Source organism: Canis lupus, chromosome 18 (assembly GCF_011100685.1).
Source record: "Canis lupus familiaris isolate Mischka breed German Shepherd chromosome 18, alternate assembly UU_Cfam_GSD_1.0, whole genome shotgun sequence".
Taxonomy (NCBI): Eukaryota; Metazoa; Chordata; class Mammalia; order Carnivora; family Canidae; genus Canis; species Canis lupus.
This window is the reverse complement of record NC_049239.1, coordinates 52,430,980-52,445,694: the sequence shown is the minus strand read 5'-3', so window position 1 is coordinate 52,445,694 and position 14,715 is coordinate 52,430,980. Positions and strand designations below refer to the sequence as shown.

At 48.1% G+C, this 14,715-nt stretch overlaps 1 protein-coding gene across 1 annotated transcript; it reads left to right on the top strand.

Annotated features, from left to right (window-relative positions):
* Positions 1-1,074: 1,074 nt before the first annotated feature.
* Positions 1,075-14,439, top strand: LOC612036 (solute carrier family 22 member 20-like). The gene is made up of 10 exons (XM_038563972.1): positions 1,075-1,534; positions 2,615-2,718; positions 5,567-5,721; positions 6,244-6,412; positions 7,289-7,412; positions 9,759-9,874; positions 10,177-10,391; positions 12,044-12,152; positions 13,002-13,205; positions 13,959-14,439. The coding sequence occupies exons 1-10, from the start codon at positions 1,151-1,153 to the stop codon at positions 14,062-14,064; spliced, it is 1,686 nt and encodes a 561-aa protein (XP_038419900.1). The 5' UTR covers positions 1,075-1,150; the 3' UTR covers positions 14,065-14,439.
* The last annotated feature ends 276 nt before the right edge of the window (positions 14,440-14,715 follow it).

Genomic DNA, 14,715 nt, shown 5'->3' with positions numbered 1-14,715 from the left:
TATATTTAATGCCACTGAACCTGGCACTTAAACACGGTTAAGAGGGCAAATTTTACGTGTATTTTTTCACAATTTTAACAATTAAAAAAATACTTGATTCAAGCCCTTATCAGTACAATTAATTTCAGTATCTGATGGTGTGGCCTCAGCTGCATGTGAAAGTTCGGGGAATGTGTTGGCCATGGCGCCCTGGTGAACCCACGCATGTCCGCACAGGCCGTGTAGGCAGAGGCTTGAACCAAAGCTCATCTAATTCTGAGCAGGAAGCTATAGTCCTCCAGGACATCAGAAGGTAGGAGGACTATGGGAGCTACTATGAGGCCATCTGCCCCTCGCCCACCTGTTTACCCTGAAACATCATGAGACTTTCTGGTCACCTCCATGTTCTGATGTGGTCTGAGGCCTCTGATCGCCCTCCTCAGGAGAGAGCTACAGGATATAAAGGCACTCAACTGAGGTCTGAAACAGGCTTCACGGCTGCAGAGCACCCCACAACTCACCTTGCAATCCCCTGACCCCTTTGGTTTCAAGATTGCCCTTTCTGGCACCAAGGACAAGAATCTCAGGTCGTTGGCACCTTTGGCTTATTCGCCTTCCCGCTGCCTAGGTAAGTAACAGACCTGAAATCTGAAAGTGACTTATGTCTTCACCAGCCAAATCAGTCAGGCCTTCATCTTGGCCTGGGGCTGTCTCATGTGTGAGTCTGACTATGGCCTACGGTTCTGCCTCTCATCTTCACTAAGCCTAACTCAGAGGATGTGTCACTTTCGGTTGCTACACACACAGCTGTAATGATGCCCATAAGCTGTGAGGGAAAACCGGTCTGCAGGTCTTCAATAAATATTGACCATGGACTTACACAATGAAGACGCAAGGAACTCATCTGGAAGGCTTCCATTTAAATGGTCACATGAAAAGTTTATTCCTTGAAGAAATATCCTTACATAGAAACATCTTATTTCCTGATGGAGAGCAAATAAGATGTGATTGTATCATAGCACTGGACAAATGCCCAGAAGCTCTTTCCCAAGAGCTTTTCCCACTAGAACAAGAAGATGAGTGGGTATATAAAATAGACCATGAGTGTGTGTGTGTGTGTGTGTGTGTGTGTGGAGGAGCTTCAGTGAACAGGTGCAGTGGAGAGAGCACGATGGGATTCTCAGAGTTGCTGCACACCATTGGCGGCATGGGGAACTTCCAAATCCTCCAAACTGCTCTCATTATGTTCCCTACCATCCTGATCACTTGTCACAACTTCCTGCAGAACTTCACAGCCATGACCCCAGAGCACCACTGCCGGCCGGTCAACTGGACCAACGGGTCTCAGGTCCCGGGTGGTGTCCGAGATGGGGATTTGCTAAGAGTCTTCATCCCACTGGACAAGGACCAGAAGCCTGAGCGTTGCCTGAGGTTCTCCGAGCCTCACTGGCAGATCTTAAACCTCAATGGCACCTCGTCTTTGAACTTGGACACCGAGGGCTGCCTGGATGGGTGGGTGTATGACCAAAGTGTTGACTCCTCCATCGTTTCTGAGGTGAGGTAAAACTACAGCTGAATGCTGAGTCTTCAGATGTTTTGTTTGTTTTATTTTAATGGAGACATAACTCATTCCATTAAATGCTTAAAATTTAGATATACAGCTGGATACATATACACTAGATCAAGATACAGATTATTTCTAGGACCCCAGAAGCCTCCCTTGTAGCCTTCTGTATCACTACTGCCCCCCCATAACCACCATTCAGACCTCCATCACTATCACTTGGCTCTGCTTATGCTTGAATTTCACATGAAGGGAATCATAGAGTATGTGCTCTTTAGTGTGTTGGGATTTTTTTCATTCAATATAGATTTTTAAGAGTCATCCATGTTGATACATGCCTCGGGAGTTGGTTCTTTCTCAGGACTGTGGAGCATTCCATTGTACAAATATACCGCAGAGTGCATGTCTGTTCTACCACTGAAATGCACCTGCAATGGTGTCCAGTTTGGGGCTATTATGACTATCATGGTTAGGAGCGTTCTTGTACATGTATTGGGGTGGACACAGATATTCGTTTCTGCTGGATGTATGCCCAGGGGTGGGGTTGTAGGGTCATAGAAGGGCCCTAAGTTCTGCCAAATAATTTTCTGTGCGTGTAAGATGTTCAGATATGTTTGATTGATTTGTCTCCCTGCTGATACTTGGTCTGATCATTTTTTGCCTTCGCTTAGCTATTTGCAAAGCAGTCAGAAAATTGACATGACTTCCATTTTCTCCCCACCCAATTTCTCAGACCCCCGAATGAAATGAGAACAAAAAGAAGGGGGAAAAATGAAGCATTTCAAGTGATCTGGGTCTAGATTCATGTTGGTCATCTTTCTTTTAGGGTAGAGGTTTCCTAAGACTTGGGACTCTGTGTTTTATATAACACCTGAGATAATGTGCTTAATTCATCATCGTGCCATTTAAAATAAAAGGACCAGTGCTCATGATGGCAGCATTATGTGCTTCAGGACAAGCTATAGGACGGTCAATTAGTGTAAAGGGGTGATGAAGCAGCTCTTGATATTCTATGGAAGCCTCAGGGTGAGGGTGCACTAGCCACCTGTTGACACTTCTCTTTTCCTCCAGTGGGACCTGGTGTGCGACCACAAGTCACTGAAGTCCATTGCTCAGTCCATATACATGACGGGACAGCTGGTGGGAGCTATTATCTTTGGCATCTTCTCTGACAGGTGAGGGGAGGAGGCCCGAGGAAGTCTCCAGAATCTTCCAACAAGGCTAGCATTCACACTGTCCCCACAGTGTCCTCGAAGGCTCAAGATCCCACTTGAGAAGACCCTCCCATCTCTTCCTCCCTGCCAGACAGCCAGGGCCACACTTGATACCTCAAACAGAGGAGCCAAGGTGGAGCGCTCCCCCGTCCCTGCCCAGGCCCTGGACACCCCACTTTCCTAGGAGACAGTCCTCTGGGCGTGTGGCAGAGGTGATGGCACCTCTTTTTCTGTTCTGAAATGAATTGCAATCGTTAATGTCGAAGTACTTCCTGCTTGTTGATGAATGTTGAGTCACGTGCCAGAACGCCTTCATCCTGTGAGTGCTGAGAAAGCAGCCGTGGCCTCAGTTGGCCAATGCATGACCTCACCTGCAGGGCCGCCTTCACCTGACACCTCCCCAGGAAGCAGGAGTCCCTGTGATGACCAGTAGTGGGGTGGAAAGCTAATTCCACTGAGCGCTCTCCCACGTCCTCCCAGCAGCCCTGTGTAGCTGCTCACATTTTACAGATGAGAGGAGGCTTAGCACCACTGGTCCTAGAGAAAACAGATTCCAGCATGGACATTTAGTCAATGTTCTTGGAAGTGATGATGATGCCATGAGGAAGAAGCTCTGTCTTCCATCAGCTCTATCTAGACAGATAATCCTGGTTAAAGCTGAACAGGCCAAGGTACAGTGTCTTCTGAAAGCCAGCCCTGGGTACAGTATCTTCTAGTTTTGCCACCCTGTTGGATGCATCTCCCCCAGTGCAGCAGAAAGAGCATTTCAGTGGACAACATCAGTAGGAGCTGGCCTCTGCCCTCTATGAAACCTTAGAAAATTCACTTAGCTCTGGGGATCATTTCTGTACAATTGAGGGGCTCTCTCAGTCACCTAGTGGCCCCAGTCACTCCTGTCTCCCTTTGCTGGGCTCCAAGAACACACAGCCTCTGGCCCCTGTGCTGAGATGCCCAGCCATAAGCTCTGGGCAGGAGGGACTGGTAAAGCCAGCACTTTGCTCATCAGAAAGGAGGCCACCTGGAGGGTCCCAGACTCTGTCCTCACCTGCACCCTACCCAGAGGTGAAAAGAGGGAACTAAGTCACCTCCATGAGGCCTGCAGGGAGCTCTTGCTTTCAGTGCCAGTCCCTAGTAAGTAGGAGCCTGCAGCCTGGCCAACTAATATCTTGCATTCCGAAAGCTGAGAGCTGCAGGGTGTCCGAGGTAGAACCCTAGGTCTGTAGCATCCACCTCTGGAAAGAGCCCAGGTAGGGAGTCGAATGATCCTCAAGAGTATGTAAACCCACCACTTCCCCACTGCTTGCCTGCTTCCCTTTTTTTTTTTTTTTAAGATTTTATTTATTTATTCATAAGAGACACAGAGAGAGAGGCAGAGACATAGGCAGAGGGAGAAGCAGGCTCCCTGCAGGGACCCCGATGCGGGACTCAATCCCGGATCTCCAGGATCAGGCCCTGGGCCGAAGGCAGCGCTAAACTGCTGAGCCACCCGGGCTGCCCTTGCCTGCTCCCTTTTGAGACACCCCCTTGACCACCCCTCCCTTGCCCCCCACCTCCTCCACCACTTCCCTCCTCTCCAGCACACCAGCAGACCATGTCGGCTCTGTCATCATCATAGACCAGGACCCACCTCCTCCTCTCACCACCCCCTAGGCTGCCACTCTGGGAGCAGCCTTATTCATCTTGCACCTGGCTGGCGGAAACAGCCTTTGAAGGAGCCTCCCTGCTTCTTCCTATCCATGAGCCCTTCTGTTACTCTCAGATCAGTGGGAAGAGCAATCTTGTTAGATACAGAACAGATCCTAGTCCTCCTCTGCTCAAGCTTCCACCAGCTCTCCAGTTCCTGGCCAGGGAAGCCTAACGGAGCGTGTGGCCTGCTGGGGCTCCCTGGACTGGCCCCTGAGCCACTGCAGTGAACCCAATCCTCTGCTTCTTCCTCCTGCCTTTGCACTGCTTGTTCTCCCCACCAGGGGCACTATTTCCAGGACACCCCTTCCGGTCACTTCTCACAGCCTCAAATCAACAGTGGTGTGGATTTCTCATTGGCTGAGGGATGGGGCAAGTCATTTAAGCTTGAGCCTCTGTTTTCTTATCTGTATAATGGGGATAATAATGACATTGACCTGAGATGACGCGGAAGGAGCCCCCAGCACACCTCAGCACGATGTTCGTGGCACTTGTGTCATGTTCCCAGAGGAGGCTTCTCCTGCCACCCTATTTACAACTGCCGACCCTCTGACATTTCCTGGTCCCCTGCTCTGCTTTAGTTTGTTCTGTGGCCTGTTTATCTTACTGTCTGATTCTCCCAAGTGGACTGGAAGCTCCACAGGCAGGCCTGGAGCAAGCCTGGCACTGACATCTGAGCACAGCACTTCGTAGTACACTGACACCAGGCCCGGGCCGTGGCCAGCGGTAGGGGGGTCTCATGGGAAGGGGCCAGGGAGTCCTCTGCATCGGCTCCTGCCTGGCACACAGGGGTCTGAGAGGATGCAAAAGAGAATGAGCGTCAGGTCAAGGGTCATCTGGAACATTCGAGGCCCTGCACCTCCCTGTGAAAGCAAGGAAGAAGGGAGTTCCTCCCCAAGGCCTTTTTTTTCAAGTGGGAGGGTGTCCAGAAGGGGTCGCGGTCCCCTCCAAGGCCCGTCAATCACATGTGAAGGCGGCTTCCAAAGCCCTTTTTTCTAAGGATGCAGTGAAATAGGGGACTGACAGGTGCACAGGACAGACTGGGGCAAAAGGCCTGTGCAGAGCGGTCACTAGTCCCCTTTGCAGCTGCCCCAGGCTCAGCCTGGCAACTCCGTCTCGGTGGCAGGTACGGGCGCAAGAGGGTGCTGCAGAGCGCGACAGTGCAGATGATCGCTGTGGGCCTGGGCGCCGCCTGCGCGCCCGGCTTCCCCGCCTACTGCGCCTTCAGGTTCCTCAGCGGGATGGCGATGACCGGCATCATCGTGGCCAGCCTCTGCCTCAGTGAGTACACCTGCGCGGCCCTGGCCCTTCCAACAGCTGTGCCACCGGGGGGGGGGGGCACCAGTTAACCTGCCTGGGCCTCAGTTTCCCCATCTGTAAAACGGGGTGATAATGATAGCACCTCATCATCTCATACGTATTTATAGACTAATATCTGGCACCCAGAAAGTCCTCAAGAAGTTTTTGCTGTTTGGTGGTGGCTTACGCGCCCCAGGCTCAAATTCCCAACTCCAGTGACATATTCCTTGCTTGTAAGGTGGGGATCATCACAGATGCTCCTGCATAGTGGGGTGATGAAGATCGAATGAGATGGCCGAAGGTGCTTGGGACCGTGTGTCCTGGGTGGCACCGGGCAGGAGGAAGGACCAGAGCAGGGGCAGAGCCCACCCATCAACTGGGTTCAGCAGGGTAAAGTTCTGCAAGGGTATTGCCTGGGATCTCTGTCACTGACCGACCTGGGCTGACCTCTTGCCCTGACCTTGTGGAGCTGATGACCAGCAATGCTGGACTTGTCATCCCTAGCCATGGAGTGGACCCCGACGCAGAGGCGGACGCTGGTCAATACCTACGCTATGTATATGATCACACTGGGCCAGGTGATCCTCTCCGGCCTGGCCTACTTCATCCGGCAATGGCGCTGGCTACAGGGCACAGTCTCTGTCACCTACGTGATTATTCTTCTGTATTCGTGGTACGTCAGCTCTCGATACACAATATACTGTACAGAGTTGCCTGGTCTGGTCTGTCTTCATGAGGAGTGTTTGCTGACCTCAGAGCTTACTTTGGCTTGGGCCTGCTGAGATCTGACCTCCTTAAGGAGAGAAGGGACCCTTGGTATACTAGGTGTCTCCATTTGATTTTTTTTCCCTCCATATCATCCTTGGTGAAAAGTCTATGCCATTTAGGGTTCTAAGTGGCTGCACACTTCACCCCGTACCAAATTCAGTCTTGAGTGACTGTGAGGCCCTTTATGTGCCCCAAACTCACTTGGGTCCCTGAAATGCCTCATGGGGTCAGACTTGAAGAGTTTTGGCCACTCCACTCAGCCGAGAAGAGATTTCCCATACAAATCCAGAGCCACAATGAAAGTGGGGACTCCCATAAAAATGACAATGAGGATCCATGTTAGTGCCATGAGAGATATTGAGAGTAAAGAATTAAATGAGAAATGGAGGTGGCAGAAGATGTGTACAACTTGGCGATAGTTTTGCAAAAAAACCCACACATGCCTGCATTTGTGTCGTGTGATATGACAAAAAAGGAAATGAGAGAAACAACCACCAGCCCATTAACCAAGGCTCACCAGCCAATTAATAATTGCTCTCCTTGTTCCTCCTTATTCCCATTTTGCTTATTTGGACTTTCTCAGATCTCCCTGTTTTTAAGTGGGCCAGCCTTGATACATGGTGGTGGTTGGGGCAGTGAGCCCAGTCCCTGCGTGTGTACTGTGGGTGGAGACCCCTTGGCACCTCCAGCTGGTCAGGGTTGCAGGGGCAGGAGGTTCTGCCCTTGTCTGATCATGCTCCCAGACCTCTCCCTCCCTCACTCCCTTCCCTCTCACTATTAGGGGCCTGCCGGAATCGGCTTGCTGGCTCGTCACCCACAACAAACTTGACATGGCTGTGAAAAATCTGCGGGCTGTGGCAAGATTAAATGGCAGAAAGGAGCAGGGGAGGAAGCTCACTCCAGAGGTATGCACAAAGAAAACCCACACACTACCCAAATCCTTCCTCCTGACCTGGTGATAATTCTCACTGAGGGCTTAAGTTGGCCTGCCAAGGGTGAACAAAGAGGTAAGTTTCTACATCCAGAAGTAGTAGCTGTCACCATCAGATAACCAGAGGACCTGTGGCAAAAATGTCCTGTTACACCCTTTCTCAGAAGCTACCACCAGGTACATTCCACCAAAACAAGAATGTGAACCTAGGAATCCAGGAAATAGAAGATCCAAAATAGGAGAAAGGTAAAGAAGAAGGGAAAAGTCGTACAGAAAACCTAGAGAATAGGGCAGCCCAGGTGGCTCAGCGGTTTAGCGCTGCCTTCGGCCCAGGGCGTGATTGTGGAGACCCAGGATCGAGGCCCATGTTGGGCTCCCTGCATGGAGCATGCTTCTGCCTCTGCCTCTCTCTCTCTCTCTCCTCTCTGTGTATTCTCATGAATAAATAAATGAAATCTTAAAAAAAGAAAACCTAGAGAACAGTCAGTCTGCACTGAAGCAAAAGGATAGACATGTACTGATGGCCTTTCCTGAAGAAAAAAATTGATGCTAATAGATTGCTTGTTATATTTAATCTTATTAACAGGAGTTTATGGTTCTATCAAAGAATTTGGGGATAAATTAGTGCCAGGTACTTAAGAAACCAAGAATTTAAGCAAGCAAATACACAAAAGAGGCAGTTACTAACTCCAGGAAAATAAAAGGTCAGGTCATGCAAGGCAATATAATAGGAGTATGCTACATGGTTCAACTCTGAATGAGATTCACATTGGGAGAATGACAGAAGGGGAGGTATAGGTCGGAGATGGTAGAGTAAGAGGGTTAAATCCTCATTCTTTCTTAGTATAAATCAATCTAAAGTTGGAAAATCAAGCCATAGCAGTGTAGCATTTTATTTGGAAATATGAGATAAATATGAGAAGAAACACCTAGAAGAGTAGAGGGCAGTTGCTTCTGGAGAGTGGGAATTGGGAGAGGTACTACAGAAAGAGGAGGCAGGGACTTTTCTTTCTTTTTTTAAAAAATATTTTATTTATTTATTCCCAAAACACAGAGAGAGAGAGAGGCAGAGACATAGGCAGAGAGAAAAGCAGGCTCCCTGCAAGGAGCTTGATGCACGATACTTGATCCTAGACCCCGGGATCACGCCCTGAGCTGAAGGCAAATGCTCAACCGCTGAGCCACCCAGGCATGGCAGGGACTTTTTTTTTTTTTTTTTTTTTTAAGATTTTATTTATTTATTCACGAGAGACACACAGAAAGAGAGGCAGAGACATAGGCAGAGACAGAGGGAGAAGCAGGCTCCATGTGGGAAGCCCAATGTGGGACTTGATCCTGGGTCTCCAGGATCATGCCCTGGGCCGAAGGCAGACGCCCAACCGCTGAGCTGAGCCACCCAGGCATCCCGGCAGGGACCTTTCTAACTATGAATATGAAGAAGCAAAATAACAATGGCTAGGATCTCAGACTTGGGGCCATTCACCTGAATTTGACTCCCAACTCTTCACTTAATAGCTCTATGATCCTGGACAAATTATTCAACCTTCTGAGCTTCAGTTTCCTCATCTGTATAAAAGGATTATAGAGGGGCACCTGGGTGGCCCAGTCAGTTGGGCATCTGTCTTCAGCTTGGGTCATGGTCCCAGGGTCCTAGTATTGAGCCCTACATCGGGCTCCCCTCAGGATTTCCCTCTCCCTCTGCTCCTTCCTGCTCCACTCATTCTATCTCAAATAAATAAAAATAAATTTAAAAAATTTTTAAAGGATAAGGGAAACCTCCCTTACATTAAATAAGTTAGTTCACATCAAGTACATAGACCCCCATCTGGCACATAACAAGTGCTCAATAAATGATGGTCATCTTTGATCCTCAAGAAAAACTAGTTAAAAAGAGAAGTTGTGGGGATCCCTGGGTGGCTCAGCGGTTTAGTGCCTGCCTTTGGCCCAGGGTGTGATCCTGGAGTCCCGGGATCGAGTCCCGCATCGGGCTCCCAGCGTGGAGCCTGCTTCTCCCTCCTCCTGTGTCTCTGCCTCTCTCTCTCTGTGTGTCTATCACGAATAAATAAATAAATAAATCTTTTTTTAAAAACAAAAAATAAAATAAAATAAAATAAAATAAAATAAAATAAAATAAAAGGAGAAGCTGCTAATATAAGAGAATACACACAACAAATTTGAAGTCCTCTATTTCTCCTTGGAAATGTGTATAGCAATTGGCCAATGTGGGAAGAATCAAGTAACTTCATGGCATCAGAAAGTGTAAGGACTAAGGGCCAGAGCCCTTTCTTCTGGCATCTCCACTCTGGTCTTTTCCTACTAGGTGGTAAGCTTCCACATGCAGGAGGACACAGCTGCTGTGAAGGAGTCTCCATTCTTCTTAGATCTCTTCCGCACTCCAGGACTCTGCAAAGTTACTTGCTGTATTGCCCTGGGATGGTGAGTGGGCCCCAAAGAGTGATCCCCAAGTCATTCACCTGACACCTGCTCCTGAGTTGTCATTCCCTGGTGCCCCACTGGCTTGAGACAGAGATGCATGCAGGCAACAGACTGTGGCTAAGCAATCTGAGAAGATAGGAACACTTGACAAAGTCTAGAACCTGAGAGTATTTGGTTCTAGAATAAGATCATATCCCATCCATAGCCAAAAAGTTTACAGAGACTCCTTCCATTGGAAAGAAAGGCAAACTGTGGGCCACCTCTAGGGTATGAAGTAATTTCTGGCAATTTCTCTCATCCAGGTTTTCTGCAGGCTTTTCCTTCTATGGGCTGGCCTTAGATTTGCAGAAATTTGGGTTCAACATCTACGGGGTACAAATGCTGTTTACAGTCATGGATTTACCCACAAAGCTGCTGGCAGGCCTGAGTATGGGCTACTTTGGCCGCCGAATCACTGTTGTCTCCCTGTTGTTGTTGGCCAGTTGCATGATCCTTGTCACCACATTTGTTCCTCAAGGTGAGGTTTTCTTCTGGGTCTCATGAAAATTCTCTTCTGATATGATGTACAACCTGTATGATGTACAGGTCCGGTTTGATGATTCAGAGCAGACTAGAGAACTGCATGAACCTGCTTTCAAGTGGTTTCCTGTGATTGTAGACAAGTTGACCCACATACACTCTGTTGACCCTCACGGTTATTTAGGAAGAATAATTAAGAGGCCCTTATTTGGTATTGACTGCATGCCAAGCACTGGGCTAGCACTTCACATGTACCAACTCATCTAATCATCATGAGGACTCCATGAAGTGCTTTTATAACTAAAGCATAAATAAAACTCAGAGAGGTGGAGTGACTTGTCCAAGGTCACACAGCTAAGGCATGTTAACATTGGAGAAAACAATAAGATGATTTCATGGGTGTTTTTACTATATCAATCTCTATAGTTTTCCATATGTTTGAAATAGTTTTTTAAAAATAATAAAAGATTGGGATCCCTGGGTGGCTCAGCAGTTTAGCGCCTGCCTTCAGCCCAGGGCATGATCCTGGAGCACAGGATCGAGTCCCACATCAGGCTCCCTGCGTGGAGCCTGCTTCTTCCTCTGCCTATGTCTCTGCGTCTCTCTCAGTGTCTCTCATGAATGAATAAATAAAATCTTAAAAAAATAATAATAAAAATAATTAAAGATCATATGTAAAAGTTCTTATCCCGGTGCCCAGCTCATGGTAAATATTGAATAAACTTTAATTATCATCTATAGATAAGTTTATAAAGATATAAATTCAGCCATCTGAGATCCAGTAGCAAGGAATACTAACTTGAGGTGGTCATAGGAATCCCAGAAATCTAAAACCCTGCAAGTGCGAGGTATGTTGAAGATTGTCCCTTCTGTCATTTTATTGACGAGAACACTCTGTCCGTGGGGCAATCACCTCCCTGAATCCCCAGGACAGGGCTAATCTCAGCGTCCCTCACTCCCTAACTCCCCATGTCCTCATTGGAAAATATCCACTTTGTTTAGTTATTAGTTATTCATAGCTACTTCTTGAGCACTTGCCTTCCTGCGGCCCAGACCAGACCCTGGCTCATGGAGCACAGAAACCTTCAGGGAGACAGACAGTAACCAATGGCTTCATTGTGTCAATTGTAGTTGGGATCAGTGCCCCATAGGAGATGTACAGGGAGTCAGGGAATATACGGTGGGCTAGGTACAGCGAACTGGGTCAGGGAAGTCCTCTTTGCCAGAATAGCATTTGAATCAGACATCTGAAGGGGCAGCCCAGGTGGCTCAGCAGTTTAGCGCTGCCTTCAGCCCAAAGCCTGATCCTGGAGACCTGGGATCGAGTCCCACATTGGGCTCCCTGCATGGAGCCGGCTTCTCCCTCTGCCTGTGTCTCTGCCTCTCTCCTTCTCTCTCTGTGTCTCTCATGAATGAATAAATAAATAAAACCTTTAAAAAAAAATAAAAAAATGAATCGAGATCTGAAGATGGGATTAGAAGTAAGTAGATGAATAGTGGGGGAAAGAGCACTCTGAGGAGTGAGAACCACAAGTGTAAAGGCCCTGAGGCAGAGAGGTGCTTGACACACTGAGATATGAGGATAGGTGATTGCATTGATATTTAATTAACTCCCTTTTGTCTACCCCCCACCCCACTGCCTTCTCTCAGACATGAATACCTTTCAGATGATCCTCTGTTTATTTGGAAAAGGGAGCCTGGCTGGCTGTTTTTCTTGTCTCTACCTATACACCATGGAGCTCTTCCCTACTGAAATCAGGTAAGAAGATGGATCAGAGGGGGATCCCTGGGTGGCTCAGCGGTTCAGCGCCTGCCTTTGGCCCAGGGTGTGGTCCTAGAGTCCCGGATCGAGTCCTCCCGGATGGAGTCGAGTCCCGCGTCAGGCTCCCAGCACAGAGCCTGCTTCTCCCTCTGCCTCTCTCTCTCTCTCTCTATGTCTATCATGAATAAATAAATAAAATCTTTAAAAAGAAGAAGGAGAAGGAGAAGAAGAAGAAGATGATGGATCAGAGCCTCTGGAACCAAGAGGGCAGCCTCTGTCCCTCAAAGCTCAGAGCTGGGCCACTAGTGAAACCAGCCCCCATTTGGAAATAGTTTTGTGGTGTCACATCTCAAAGTAGTAGGTTCATGTCACTAATTTATCGTGATTTTGGTTATCATAGCACTTTGCTCTTGGAATAATGACTAGAGCATGGCAGGCACTCCCATAAACGGTCTAGTTTCTATAGCTTCAGAAAAATGTAAATATCCTAGATAGTGGTAGGAAATCAAGAAGTCGAGGACATCAAGTACTGTGCCTGGCATGAAGTACGTGCTCAGTTAGTATTAGCTGTCAATTTTTACACCATTGTTATGGTTCCCAATAAGCATCCTACATACAGGGCCACATCTGAGATGAATGTTCTCTTCCCTGTGATGTACCCCTACACGACCCATACCAAGATCTGGCCCTTTGCCACTCAGCCTTCTCTCAGTGCACCAGCCCGGAGACTCAGGGCCCAGTTCCATTTATTCATTCACCAAATCCTACCAGGCTTGTTGCAGGTGCTTGAATTATGGCAGCGTGCATGTAAGGTCCTAACCCTTCCTATGCTCTCTCTCACCACAGGCAGATAGGGATGAGTGCCGGGATCTTCAGCACACGCCTGGGCTCCCTCTTGGCTCCCCTCATCTACATCCTAGGAAGCCATAGCCCAGTGCTACAGCCTGTGATGTTTGGTCTCATGCCTATCCTGGCAGCTATAGCAGCCTCCTTCCTGACAGAGACTAACAACCAGCCATTGCTGGACACCATCCAGGAGACAGAGAAGAGGTAGGACCCTTCCTGCTCCCTCTCCAGCATGTCAGAAAGTTCTCATAGCCTGTGGGGATGGACCAGTGAGAATGGGTCAGTGGGGTCCTTGCTGCGCGGCAGGACTGGGGCACTCCCTTGGCCCGTGTCAGGACTCTGGGGCAGCTCCCACTGCTCCTGACCATCCACCTGAAATACAGTAATGGCTTCAGGTTTATTAAACTTGGTGGTGAGTGTCTGAGAGTCCTATGAAGCATTTGGAGGTAAATCACGCGGGAGGCCATATACAATTCTGCCATAGTCTCCTTTTATTAAATATGCCATCACTTTGTATGTGGAGGGGATCTGTCACACGGCTAAAGTCCCTCCTCTCACCTAACCTATGGCTGCAAAACCACGTGTGGTGACCAGATGAGGTCAGTCTGTTACTCCAGATGAATTTCAGCCATGCTTTTTATTTTGAAGGAAGATGGTCATCTAATCTATTCATTGAACACTTCTTTTCAAGTGGGATCCTTTGTCTGTGGTTTGGCTGATCTGAACCTTGTCTGGTTCCTTGTCTTGGGCTTGGTCAGTAGGTCGGTGGGGCAGTGGGGCTCTGCTCCAGATGGGCTGGGCTGGCTTGGGGGCACCTCCCTGGGGGCAGCTGTGCCTCTCCATTTCATCCGCCTGGGCCCAGCAGGCCCCTCCTTCTCAGGACAGTGACAGAGCCCTTCCATCCATGAAGCTCTCACTTTTCCACTCACAGCTTGTTTTGTGCCTCTCCCTGCCCAGAATGAAGATGGCTCATGACAAAAAAAGAAACATCAGTGAAAATACCACAAAGAATGGATTGGTCTCACTTCTATCAGAAATGACAAAAGTAGAAGGCACAGTGTGATTTCTTTGGACCCACAACTATATTCTGAATGGCCCTGCCTCCCTTCACAACTTTCTCACATTTTGAAACGTGAGGGATCTTGCCAAGGAAATGCTATGGCACCTCACTTGACCGTCTAATGGAAAAGCAACAATAGTGTTGTGATATGGAAATATTATAAGGCAAATGAATCACTTGACTTATAAACCAACTGAGAAAAGACATGTATTGGACAATCAGTGACATTTGAATATAAAGAATGAGTTTTAAATAAATATTAAGGAATCTGTTGATTTTGTTAAGTTGGCAGTGGCATTGGGTTATATAAGCCAGTGTCCCTTTAAATAGAAGAAGAAGAAGAAGAAGAAGAAGAAGAAGAAGAAGGAGGAGGAGGAGGAGGAGGAGGAGGAGGAGGAGGAGGAGGAGGGGAGGGGAGGAGGAGGAGGAGGAGGAGAAGAAGAAGAAGAAGAAAGAAGAAGAAGAGGAAGAAAAGATGTAAGTTGAAGTATTTAGGAATGAAAACATTGGGGGATTTGCTTTAAAATACTAGAAAAGTGCAAAGAGTGACTGCCAGGGTTGAAGCAGGGTGTTCCTTGTACTTCCTACTTTTGGATGTTTGGAAATGTTTATGCTAGAAGTATTTTTCAAGCTTTTTTCTATGGTTAACCTAAA

Excerpts from the sequence above, each read along its gene's own strand:
- LOC612036 (XM_038563972.1), top strand. The coding sequence starts at position 1,151 with ATGGGATTCTCAGAGTTGCTGCACACCATTGGCGGCATGGGGAACTTC. Across the intron at positions 5,722-6,243 it reads CGTGGCCAGCCTCTGCCTCA|CCATGGAGTGGACCCCGACG; the intron begins GTGAGTACACCT and ends TGTCATCCCTAG. Across the intron at positions 9,875-10,176 it reads TGCTGTATTGCCCTGGGATG|GTTTTCTGCAGGCTTTTCCT; the intron begins GTGAGTGGGCCC and ends TCTCTCATCCAG.